At 59.2% G+C, this 13,483-nt stretch overlaps 1 protein-coding gene across 2 annotated transcripts in view; it reads right to left on the reverse strand.

The window, feature by feature from the left end:
* Nucleotides 1-13,483, reverse strand: part of CFAP58 (cilia and flagella associated protein 58) — a 321,538-nt gene that overhangs the window by 55,368 nt on the left and 252,687 nt on the right. For both annotated transcript variants that reach the window (XM_063962655.1, XM_063962656.1), the window contains one exon: nucleotides 8,244-8,377. In XM_063962655.1, coding sequence (XP_063818725.1) covers nucleotides 8,244-8,377 — 134 coding nt within the window. The remainder of the gene's footprint in view (nucleotides 1-8,243; nucleotides 8,378-13,483) is intronic.

Raw genomic sequence — 13,483 nt, forward strand, 5'->3', positions numbered from 1 at the left:
CTACCCTGCACGCTACACAGCCGCTACCCTGCACCCCCTTCCCCGCACGCTACACAGCCGCTACCCTGCACGCTACACAGCCGCTACCCTGCACGCTACACAGCCGCTACCCTGCACCCCCTTCCCCGCACGCTACACAGCCGCTACCCTGCACGCTACACAGCCGCTACCCTGCACCCCCTTCCCCGCACGCTACACAGCCGCTACCCTGCACGCTACACAGCCGCTACCCTGCACGCTACACAGCCGCTACCCTGCACCCCCTTCCCCGCACGCTACACAGCCGCTACCCTGCACGCTACACAGCCGCTACCCTGCACGCTACACAGCCGCTACCCTGCACCCCCTTCCCCGCACGCTATACAGCCGCTACCCTGCACGCTACACAGCCGCTACCCTGCACGCTACACAGCCGCTACCCTGCACCCGCTACACAGCCGCTACCCTACACCACCTTCCTCGCACACTACACAGCCGCTACCCTGCACCCCCTTCCTCGCTCACTACACAGCCGCTAGCCTGCACCCCCTTCCTCGCTCACTACACAGCCGCTACCCTGCACCCCCTTCCCCGCACGCTACACAGCCGCTACCCTGCACGCTACACAGCCGCTACCCTGCACGCTACACAGCCGCTACCCTGCACCCCCTTCCCCGCACGCTACACAGCCGCTACCCTGCACGCTACACAGCCGCTACCCTGCACCCGCTACCCTGCACGCTACACAGCCGCTACCCTGCACCACCTTCCTCGCACACTACACAGCCGCTACCCTGCACCCCCTTCCTCGCTCACTACACAGCCGCTAGCCTGCACCCCCTTCCTCGCTCACTACACAGCCGCTACCCTGCAGCCCCTTTCCCACACGCTACACAGCTGCTACCCTGCACCCCCTTTCCCGCACGCTACACAGCCGCTACCCTGCACCCCCTTCCCCGCTCGCTACACAGCCGCTACCCTGCACCCGCTTCCCCGCACGCTACACAGCCGCTACCCTGCACCCCCTTCCCCGCACGCTACACAGCCGCTACCCTGCACCCCCTTCCCCGCACGCTACACAGCCGCTACCCTGCACCCCCTGCCCTGCATGCTACACAGCCGCTACCCTGCACCCCCTTCCCCGCACGCTACACAGTCGCTACCCTGCACCCCCTTCCCCGCACGCTACACAGCTGCTAGCGTGCACCCCCTTCCCCGCACGCTACACAGCCGCTACCCTGCACCCCCTTCCCCGCACGCTACACAGCCGCTACGCTGCACCCCCTTCCCCGCACCATACACAGCCGCTACCCTGCACCCCCTTCCCCGCACGCTACACAGCCGCTACCCTGCACCCCCTTCCCCGCAAGCTACACAGCCGCTACCCTGCACCCCCTTCCCTCCACGCTACACAGCCGCTACCCTGCACCCCCTTCCCCACATGCTACATAGCCGCTACCCTGCACCCCCTTCCCCGCACGCTACACAGCCGATACCCTTCACCCCCTCCTCCACGCTACACAGCCGCTACCCTGCACCCCCTTTCCCGCACGCTACACAGCCGCTACCCTGCACCCCCTTCCTGCATGCTACACAGCCGCTACCCTGCACCCCCTTTCCTGCACGCTAGACAGCCGCTACCCTGCATCCCCTTTCCCGCACGCTACACAGCCGCTACCCTGCACCCCCTTCCCCGCACGCTACACAACCGCTACCCTGCACCCCCTTCCCCGCACGCTACACAGCCGCTACCCTGCACCACCTTCCCCACACGCTACACAGCCGCTACCCTGCACCCCCTTCCACGCACCATACACAGCCGCTACCCTGCACCCCCTTCCCCGCACGCTACACAGCCGCTACCCTGCACCCCCTTCCCTGCATGCTACACAACCGCTACCCTGCACCCCCTTCCCCGCACGCTACACAGCTGCTACCCTGCACCCCCTTCCCCACACACTACATTGCCGCTACCCTGCACCCCCTTCCCCGCACGCTACACAGCCGATACCCTTCACACCCTCTTTCACGCTACACAGCCGCTACCCTGCACCCCCTTTCCCACACGCTACACAGCCGCTAGCGTGCGCCCCCCTTCCCCGCATGCTACTCAGCCGCTATCCTGCACCCCGTCCTCCACGCTACATAGCCGCTACCCTGCACCCCCTTTCCCGCTCGCTACACAGCCGCTACCCTGCACCCCCTTCCCCGCACGCTACACAGCTGCTACCCTGCACCCCCTCCTCCACGCTACACAGCGGCTACCCTGCACCCCCTTCCCTGCACGCTACACAGCCGCTACCCTGCACCCCCTTCCCCGCACGCTACACAGCCGCTACCCTGCACCCCCTTCCCCGCACGCTACACAGCCGCTACCCTGCACCCCCTTCCCCGCCCGCTACACAGCCGCTACCCTGCACCCCCTCCTCCACGCTACACAGCCGCTTCCCTGCACCCCCTTTCCCGCACGCTACACAGCCGCTACCCTGCACCCCCTTCCTGCATGCTACACAGCCGCTACCCTGCACCCCCTTTCCTGCATGCTACACAGCCGCTACCCTGCACCCCCTTCCCCACACGCTACACAACCGCTACCCTGCACCCCCTTCCCCGCATGCTACACAGCCGTTACCCTGCACCCCCTTCCCCGCACGCTACACAGCCGTTACCCTGCACCCCCTTCCCCGCACGCTACACAACCGCTACCCAGTACCCGCCTTCCCCGCACGCTACACAGCTGCTAGCGAGCGCCCCCTTCCCCGCACGCTACACAGCCGCTACCCTGCACCCCGTCCTCCACGCTACACAGCCGCTAGCCTGCACCCCCTTTCCCGCTCGCTACACAGCCGCTATCCTGCACCCTTTCCCGCTCGCTACACAGCCGCTACCCTGCACCCCCTTCCCCACTCGCTACACAGCCGCTACCCGGCACCCCCTTCCCCGCACACTAGACAGCCGCTACCCTGCACCCCCTTCCCCGCACGCTACAGAAGCCGCTATCCTGCACCCCCTCCTCCACGCTACACAGCTGCTACCCCGCACCCCTTTCCCCGCACACTACACAGCCGCTACCCTGCACTCCCTTCCCCGCACGCTACACAGCTGCTACACCCTGCACCCCCTTCCCCGCACGCTACACAGCTGCTACCCTGCACCCCCTTCCCCGCACGCTACACAGCCGCTACCCTGCACCCCCTTCCCCGCTCGCTACACAGCTGCTACCCTGCACCCCCTTCCCCGCACGCTACACAGCCGCTACCCTGCACCCCCTTCCCCGCACGCTACACAGCCGCTACCCTGCACCCCCTTCCCCGCACGCTACACAGCTGCTACCCTGCACCCCCTTCCCCGCTCGCTACACAGCTGCTACCCTGCACCCCCTTCCCCGCATGCTACACAGCCGCTACCCTGCACCCCCTCCTCCACGCTACACAGCCGCTACCCTGCGCCCCCTTCCCCGTACGCTACACAGCCGCTACCCTGCACCCCCTTCTCCGCACGCTCCTCCATGCGCACACTACACTGTTCTACGCTACTGTACGTTACCTTCTCTGGCCGGCTTCTGTCTTCATGTAGGAACTGGTGCGGCATTCGGAGGATGCAGCAGCCGAGCAAAGTCGACAGTGGAGTGATGAGCGGGTATTTCTGTTTTTCTCTCTGCTGTTTCCTTAGCAGAAAACCCTGTGTGCATATTTTTGGGTATGGGTCGGTGGGTCGACACAGCTTAGGTCGACTGTCATTAGGTCGACCACTGAAGGTTGACGTGAACTAGGTCGACATGAGTTTTTGGACTTTTTTTTGGTGTGGTTTTCTTTGTAAAGTGACGGGAACCCCAATTAGTGCACCGCTTCGCTTGCCATGCTTCAGGCAAGGTTACTATTCCCAATCATAGTCCACGTGGATCGTAAAGTATGAAAAAGTCCAAAAATTGAAAAAAAAATGTGAAAGACTCATGTCGGCCTTTTGACCTGTCGACCTTTAGTGGTCGACCTAACGCCCGTATTCCCAGATTTTTTACATTGGACACCGTGGGTATCAGGAGCACGCATACCTGCGGTATTTCAAATTGGCTAGTAAGGTATTTTTGCGGGCAAACCTCACGCCTGACTATGTCAGCTTGTGTTCCAACTTCCCAACAATGGCACTTTGCGGGCATCATCTGCAGGACATATTGTATGGGCTGTGTATGTTGTGGGGGCTTTGTAGGTGTATATAAAGCAGCCAGTAAGGCAGAAAGTATGGGCCTATGTCATGTTTGTACACAATGGGCGATGTTCGCGCAGACTGTGCATGTGCCGTGGCCACAGTGCGCACGCACCAAGCTGCCTGTGTGATCGCGCTCGCGGAGAGGATTTCATCGCACAGTGATGGACAGTAAGTGACCATTCAATGCGAGGTAACGGGGAGTGGCGGCAAAAACTGGCATTTTACGGACATTGGGTGTCATTCCGAGTTGTTCGCTCGTTATTTTTTTGTCGCAACGGAGCGAATAGTCGCTAATGCGCATGCGCAATGTCCGCAGTGCAACTGCGCCAAGTAAATTTGCTATGCAGTTAGGAATTTTACTCACGGCATTACGAGGTTTTTTCTTCGTTCTGGTGATCGTAATGTGATTGACAGGAAGTGGGTGTTTCTGGGCGGAAACTGGCCGTTTTATGGGAGTGTGTGAAAAAACGCTACCGTTTCTGGGAAAAACGCGGGAGTGGCTGGAGAAACGGAGGAGTGTCTGGGCGAACGCTGGGTGTGTTTGTGACGTCAAACCAGGAACGACAAACACTGAACTGATCGCAGATGCCGAGTAAGTCTGGAGCTACTCAGAAACTGCTAAGAAGTGTCTATTCGCAATTCTGCTAATCTTTTGTTCGCAATTTTAATATGCTAAGATTCACTCCCAGTAGGCGGCGGCTTAGCGTGTGCAAAGCTGCTAAAAGCAGCTTGCGAGCGAACAACTCGGAATGACCACCATTATTGGGGCATGTATCTGCCTTCAGCTGCAATCATGTACGCAGGTAAACATGGCGCCAGTGTCGCTAATGCCACGGCCGGTCTTTGTAGCCATATGGCTACCCTTAGCCTCAATGTTCCTCAATGTTCCGGCTGTGCATGTGTACGCAGAGAAACATGGCGCCAGTGTCGCTACTGCCACGGCCGGTCTGTATAGCCATATGGCTACCCTTAGCCTCAATGTTCCTCAATGTATAGGCTGTGAATGTGTACGCAGGTAAACATGGCGCCAGTGTCGCTACTGCCGCGGCCGGTCTGTATAGCCATATGGCTACCCTTAGCCTCAATGTTCCTCAATGTATAGGCTGTGAATGTGTACGCAGGGAAACATGGCGCCAGTGTCGCTAATGCCACGGCCGGTCTTTGTAGCCATATGGCTACCCTTAGCCTCAATGTTCCTCAATGTATAGGCTGTGAATGTGTACGCAGGTAAACATGGCGCCAGTGTCGCTACTGCCGCGGCCGGTCTGTATAGCCATATGGCTACCCTTAGCCTCAATGTTCCTCAATGTATAGGCTGTGAATGTGTACGCAGAGAAACATGGCGCCAGTGTCGCTACTGCCGCGGCCGGTCTGTATAGCCATATGGCTACCCTTAGCCTCAATGCTCCTCAATGTTCCGGCTGTGAATGTGTACGCAGAGAAACACGGCGCCAGTGTTGCTACTGCCGCGGCCGGTCTGTATAGCCATATGGCTACCCTTAGCCTCAATGTTCCTCAATGTATAGGCTGTGAATGTGTACGCAGAGAAACATGGCGCCAGTGTCGCTACTGTCGCGGCCGGTCTTTGTAGCCATATGGCTACCCTTAGCCTCAATGTTCCTCAATGTTCCGGCTGTGCATGTGTACGCAGAGAAACACGGCGCCAGTGTCGCTACTGCCGCGGCCGGTCTGTATAGCCATATGGCTACCCTTAGCCTCAATGTTCCTCAATGTATAGGCTGTGAATGTGTACGCAGGGAAACATGGCGCCAGTGTCGCTAATGCCACGGCCGCTCTTTGTAGCCATATGGCTACCCTTAGCCTCAATGTTCCTCAATGTATAGGCTGTGAATGTGTACGCAGAGAAACATGGCGCCAGTGTCGCTACTGCCGCAGCCGGTCTGTATAGCCATATGGCTACCCTTAGCCTCAATGTTCCTCAATGTATAGGCTGTGAATGTGTATGCAGAGAAACATGGCGCCAGTGTCGCTACTTCCGCGGCCGGTCTGTATAGCCATATGGCTACCCTTAGCCTCAATGTTCCTCAATGTATAGGCTGTGAATGTGTACGCAATCGTGAATGAGCTGTGATGGCTCTGATGGCGTCTTCACTTGCTGACATTAGCAGCTCCGTAGCCTAGACATGACAATTGCGTACAGACCGGAGTGAGGGAATGCTAGCAACACAGAGAGATTCTGTTCCAGTTACATTTCTATGTAGTTTTGCTCCTTGGTCTCCACCTGAGGACTTCTTCTCCTACCAAACGTGATAGGAACAAAACTGAATTATAATCTGTACGTACAAAAGTTCTGCTCTGATGTATGAGTCAGACTGACACCCCTTTGCTCCGGTCCATCCATGGGGTAGATGTATTATCCTTCTTTATGAGGTAATGCGTTATCTGCACACGTTATGTGCCACAGACAGCGCTTCCCCTGATGTATGATCTCGCTGAAGCGCCATTGTAAGCTGGGGCGGTATCCTGCCGCAGCCTTTTCGGCGCCTGTATCTGTTAGATAGAGCACCAATGAGCTACCTTACTTATGAACGTTCGGTGGGCCCGAACGTTAGTCTCTGCTACCTTATCTCTCTTCGCTGTCCGGACACGGCGCTGCGGCTGTCAAAGCAGTTCCTCTTTTTTTTTCTTTTTTTTTTTTTCCTTAGTCAAAAAACTTTATTGTTTGTGTACAGTGGGCCTCGGCACCCTACAAACTCCGGGGTCCACAAAATCAATCCGCACACGCGCCAGCCTAACTCCCGAACTGCACGCTGGGAGTTACTGGACGGTGCAGGTGTGGAAGAAGTCATTGCAGCAGAAGCGGCCGCCCGTAATGGGAGGACGCGTATCACCAGAAGGGTGAGATAATGCGCTCTCATAACGAACAAGGCAAGGTTAGTAAATTCACTGGAAAAGAGGTCCCGCTTCACCACGATAATGCAGTGAAGCGGGACCCTGCTTATAAAGAACCGTAAGTGCATTTTAATAACACACACACACACACACACACACACACACACTCACACTCCTCTTCACTAAAAGGCTCGCCTCACTCACATCCACCCCAGACGGAGCAGCTTCAGCCGCCACATTCATTCTCAGTGCTCCAACGTCTACCATGGCGCACCAAACAGACGCCGTACAGTACCTGCAGTGGTGCTGCCACACGTCTGATCACCATTAATCCTACGGGATCCGGTCTGAAGATCGACAGTGTCTAGGTCGACAATGTTTAGGTCAACCACTATATGCCGACAGTCACTAGGTCGACATGTTTTCAAGATCGACAGGGTCTCTAGGTCGACATGTTCTTGGTCGACAGGTCCAAATGTCGACATGTGTTTTTCACATTTTTTTTCTTTTTTTGAAATTTTTCACACTTAACGATCCACATGGACTATGATGGGAACGGTAATCTGTGCCGAGCGCAGAGAGGCACCTTGCCCGAAGCATGGTGAGTGAAGCGAGCCATGCGAGGGGACACGGTGCACTAATTGGGCTTCCCGGTCACTCTACGAATAAAACGACACCAAAAAAACATAAAAAACTCATGTCAACTTTTTGACCTGTCGACCTAGAAACCCTGTTGACCTTCAAACCCTATCGACCTAGTGACTGTCGACCTATAGTGGTCAACCTAAACATTGTCGACCTAGACAATGTCGATGTAATGATCCACACCCCATCCTACACCCCACTTACCTCACTACAAAGTCATACATTCACCTAATTCACTTCTGTACTCAATCATCAAACCCCTCCGCCCTCTTCAATTCACTTCTCTGCCCACTTCTACCACCACCTGGCCCTGCTCTCCCCATTGTCTGGCACTACTGCATCCAGGTCAGTACGGGGTTCAGTACTGGACAGGGGCAGCTGGTGTGGAGCGGGTTTTTCATGTATTTTAAGTCTTTTATTGCAGATTGTCACATCTCCCTTTTTGCTTTTGCGTTATACTAGTCACATGACCGTGCTGCATGCTGATTGGCCCAGCCAAGTCCATATGGACAGGTGGAGAAAGTTTATTTACTGGTATTACATAGAATAGAATCACCCACCGCGCCTGCTGCTCCTTGCGTTTCTGGGTGAGGTATTTTCTCTTCACGCTCTGCAGCTCGTTGGCCAGTCTCTCCACCTCGTACTTGTATTCCTGGCTCTGGGATTCGTACATGTTTAGTTCTGATGAGAGAGCCTGAAAGGAGGGAAAATAAAGACATGTATGAGCCTGCAGCAAGAGTCATCCCAAAGGGGATTCAGGACAGGGGCCTATTTATCCAGCCTGAGGCCAAGCGCAAGCAGCTGTTACCGTACGGTTAGTATCCAGGCTGTTTATTAGAGTCATTTTTATTTCGAAGGAGAATGGTTTGATCACAGAAAATGCATAACATTGACAAATCATGTTCATTAAGACAGGATAACACTGGTAAGACACCATTCGCTTTCAACATAATAACAAACCGTGTTATTACAGGAACGTGTATGTACATGCAATTATTTTTTATCGAATAAACTTGCATAATCCGAAATTTAATGTAGAAAACCGCATTACACTTTTTTATTCTTATACCATATTAACACTTACTAACAACAAAACAAAAGGTAAGGAAGAAAAAAAAAAACGGGGAAACGGGAAAGAGATAAATAAAAAAGGGGAAAAAGAGACACAGAAGAAAATCTATCTAACTCAAACCCTAACTACCAGGGCCCAAAGCTAGACTTCCATTCAGGGCGCATCGGATAGGAGTAAAGCATACAGGACAAAATAGCAATTCAGGGGCCTAATAGCATCCCAGCAACCATTAAATCGTAGGGTCAGGGAAGGAGTATGGGAATTCTATCCATGGGGACCAAATTCTGTTAAATTTAGCAGAGGCATTATCTCCTATATATTAGCCCAAGTCTGTGATTCTGTGCCTGGCCGTAACACTGGGCGGAGTCACAGGCACAGATCTGGCCAGGAGCAGTCCCCTCCCTCTCTCCGCCCAGTCCCCTCCCCATCTCCGCCCAGGGTCCTGTCTCCCTTCTCCCCGTACACTCCCTGCCCCTGGTGACATCGCAGCCGCTGACTGTGAGCGGAACTCACACTACCCGCCTCACAGTCTCGCGGCTGCCGCTGAGTCAGGGGGACATGCTGAGCACTCACAGCCGCACTCACCCCCCTCCCACCCGCGGCAACCACCCGCGGCCCTCCCGCAGTACCAACATCCGCGGCATCCACCCGCGGCACTCCTGCCCCCACCCGTAGCACAAACACCCGCCACATCCGCCCCCACCCACGGCACTCCCGCCCTCTCCCCCTCCTGCAGCTCCAACATCCGCGGCATCCACTCACGGCACTCTCGCCCCCTCCCCCACCGTAGCACAAACACCCGCCGCATCCATCCACCACCCGCGCCACTCCCGCCCCCACCCGTAGCACAAACACCCGCGGCACCCACCCGCGGAACTCCCGCCCCCTCCCCCACCCGTAGCACCAACACCCGCGGCAACCAGCCGCATTCGCCCCCCACCCGCGCCACTCCCACCCTCTCCCCCACCCGCAGCACCAACACCCGCACCACCCACCCGCGCACCAACCGCATCCACCCACCACCCGTGGCACTCCACCCCTCCCCCACCCGCAGCACCACCCACCCGCGGCACCCACCCACCACCCGTGGCACTCTGCCGCCTCCCCCTCCCACAGCACCAACACCCGCTGCCCCTCCCCTGCGGCACCCAACGCATCCCCCACATCCGCTCCCACTCGCGGCACTCCCGCCCCCACCCGCAGCTCCCACACCTGCAGCACCCCCACCCCACCCCCACCCGCTGCAACCCTGCCCCTCCCCCATACCCACCTCTCCCCCCCCCCCCCCCGCTATACCCCTGCACCTTTCACCCAACCCGCACCACCCCCCCCCCAACCCTCGGAAACCCTGCAGCTGCCTCCCACCGCCCAACTGCACCACCACTGCTCCAGCCCCTGCCCCCCCTCCGCACCTGTCCCCCCACCCATGGCACCACGCCCCCACCCCAGCAACCCTCCCTCCCCCATCCACGGCACTCCCACAGCCCTCCCACACCCACATCACCCCTGCTCCCAACCCCCCACCCATGGCACCCCCGCCACTCCCCTACGCACAGCACCCCTGCTCCCGCACCCCCACCCCTCCCCTACCTGTTGCACCCGCCCCTGCAACCGTGGCACCCTCAAACCCACCACCCCCCCAAATGCACCACACCGGCAAACCGCCCCCTCCACCACCCGTGGCACCACTCCACCCCCATACCCACCTCTCCCCCCGATACACCCCTGCATCCTCCACTCCACCCGCACCACCACCACATCTGCCCCTCCTGCACCCACCCCTCCCCCATCCGCAACACCCCTGCTCCTGCACCCCCTCCCCCACCCATGCCACCCCCCCAACCCTCGGAACCCCCGCTGCCGCCTTCCACCCCCCATCCGCACCACCACTGCACCCGCCACTGCCCTCCCACACCTGTCCCCCACCCATGGCACCACGCCCCCACGCCCAGAACCCTCCCTCCCCCACCCACGGCACTCCCACACCAGCTTCTCCCACAGCCCCCCCAACCCTCCCAAACCCACATCACCCCTGCTCCCAACTCCCCACCCATGGCACCCCGCCCCTCCACTACGCACAGCACCCCTGCTCCCACACCCCCACCCCTCCCCTACATGCAGCACCCCCCCCACCCGCCCCTGCAACCATAGCACCCTCACACCCACCCACCCCCAAACGCACCACCCCGGCAAACTGCCCCCTCCCCCACCCGCAGCACCCCCGCCCCTCCCCCACTCCACCCCCATACCCACCTCTCCCCTGCTGCACCCCTCCACCCCACCCGCACCACCACCGCATCTACCCCTCCTGCACCCGCCCCTCCCCCATCCGCAACACCCCTGCTCCCGCACCCCCTCCCCCACCCGCGCCAACCCTCGGAAACCCCCGCAGCTGTCTCCCACACCCCAACCGCAGCACTACTGCACCCATCCCTGCCCCCCGCACCTGTCCCCACACCCATGGCACCACACTCCCACCCGCAGCCCCCCCCTCCCCCACCCACGGCACTCCCACACCAGCTTCTCCCACAACCCCTCCCACACCCATATCACCTCTGCTCCCAACCCTCCACCCATGGCACCCGCCCCTCCCCTACGCACAGGACCCCTGCTCCCGCACCCCCACCCCTCCCCTTCCTGCAGCACCACCCGCCCCCACAACCGTGGCACCTTCACACCCACCCAACCGCACCACCCCGCCAAATGGCCCCCACCCACAGCACCCCTGCACCCGCCCCTCCCCCCCAACACCCATGCACCTGCCCCTCCACCACCCGCAACACCACCACAGCCGGCCCTCCCCAACTGCGTTAACCCCGCACCAGCCCCTCACCCACCCACAGCGCCCTCTGATCCCCTCCCCCATCCGCCCCATCCCCGCACCCGCCTCTCCCCTGCCCGGGTGCATCCGGACCCCCACAGCCACCACTCCCCCACCCACAGCACCTCCGGCCCCTCCCCCACCCTCATCATCTATAGACACCTCCCCCACCCCCAGCACTTCTACAAACCATCACCCAACCTCCCCCTCTGCAACCCCACCTCCCCCTACATTGCCCCTCCCCCACACACAGCACCGCCAGACCCCCTCCTTCATCCACAGCCTCCTGCATCTGCCCCTCCACCACCAGCATCATCTACAGACCCCATCCACACCCCCTCACGCCCCCCCCCACCCCTGGCACCCCAACCGCAGCATCCCCACACCCGCCCCTTCCCCACCGCCGCACCCCCTCCCCTGCCCCTCCCCTCCCCGCCGCAGCTGCACCAGCCGCCCTACCCCAACCGCGGTATCCCTGCACCGGCACCCTCCCCCACCCACCGCAGCAGCACACCTGGCCCACCACAACCGCCGTAACCCCGCACCCACCCCTCACTCATCCACAGCGCCCACGGACCCCCTCCCCCATCTGTGCCATACCCGCACCCGCCCCTCCCCTGGCTACCGCACATCCACATCACCTACCCCATCCAGATCACCTACCCCACCCGCAACACCCCCACCACTCCCACAACCACAGCACCTCCCCACCCGCATTATCTACAGACACCCTCCACATCTGCGGACCTCCCACACCTGCCCCTCCCCCACCCGCAACACCTCTGTACCACCACCCGAACCACCTATGGACTCCCTCCCCCATCCACAGCTCCCCCGCATCCACCCCTCCCCCATCCACAACATCTACATCCCACACCTCCCCCACCCACAGCACTTCTGAAACCCATCACCTAAGCTCACCCCCCCTGCACCTCCAAACGCACACCCCTACATCGCCCCTCCCACACACACATCACCTCCATACCCCCTCCTTCATCCACAGTCCCCCGCACCCACCCCTCCCCCACCAACAGCAACTACACTCCCCATCCGCGCCCCTTCTACACCTACCCCTCCCCCACCCACTGCACCTCTGCACCCTTTCCGCCATCCGTGCCCCTGCACCCACCCCTCCGCCACCCACAACACCTCTGGACCCCCTCCCACACCCACCCCTCCACCACACGTAGCACCTCGGACACCATCCACAGCCACTACAAGTTATTCCCTGAATCGGGCTGATCAGCCGCACGGATAGGAACCTCACAGAACCCACCCCCTTTCCAAACCCCCCAAACTTTTGTGAGTATAGTTGCTACCAATGGACATTGGATTAATTAGAAACACTAATACTGTGGCCATTATGTGTATAAGCAACACTGCTACCTGTGCCCATTGTGTATAAGCGGCTCTGCTACCTGTGGGCACTGTGTGTATAAGCGGCTTTGCTACCTGTGGGTATTGTGTGTATACGCCGCTCTGCTACCTGTGGGTATTGTGTGTACACGTGGCTCTGCTACCTGTGCCCATTGTGTGTATAAGCACCTCTGCTACCTGTGGGCACTGTGTATAAGCGCCTCTGCTACCTGGGGGTATTGTGTGTATAAGCGGCTCTGCTACCTGTGGGCACTGTGTGTGTATAAGCGCCTCTGCTACCTGTGGGCACTGTGTGTATAAGCGTCTCTGCCCCCTGTGGGTATTGTGTGTATAAGCGGTTCTGCTACCTGTGGGTAATGTGTGTACATGTGGCTCTGCTACCTGTGTCCATTGTGTGTATAAGCCCCTCTGCTACCTGTGGGCACTGTGTGTATAAGCGGCTCTGCTACCTGTGGGTATTGTGTGTATACGTGGCTCTGCTACCTGTGGGCACTGTGTGTATAAGCGCCTCTGCTACCTGGGGGTATTGT

The sequence above is a fragment of the Pseudophryne corroboree genome, chromosome 3, assembly GCF_028390025.1.
Source record: "Pseudophryne corroboree isolate aPseCor3 chromosome 3, aPseCor3.hap2, whole genome shotgun sequence".
NCBI lineage: Eukaryota > Metazoa > Chordata > Amphibia > Anura > Myobatrachidae > Pseudophryne > Pseudophryne corroboree.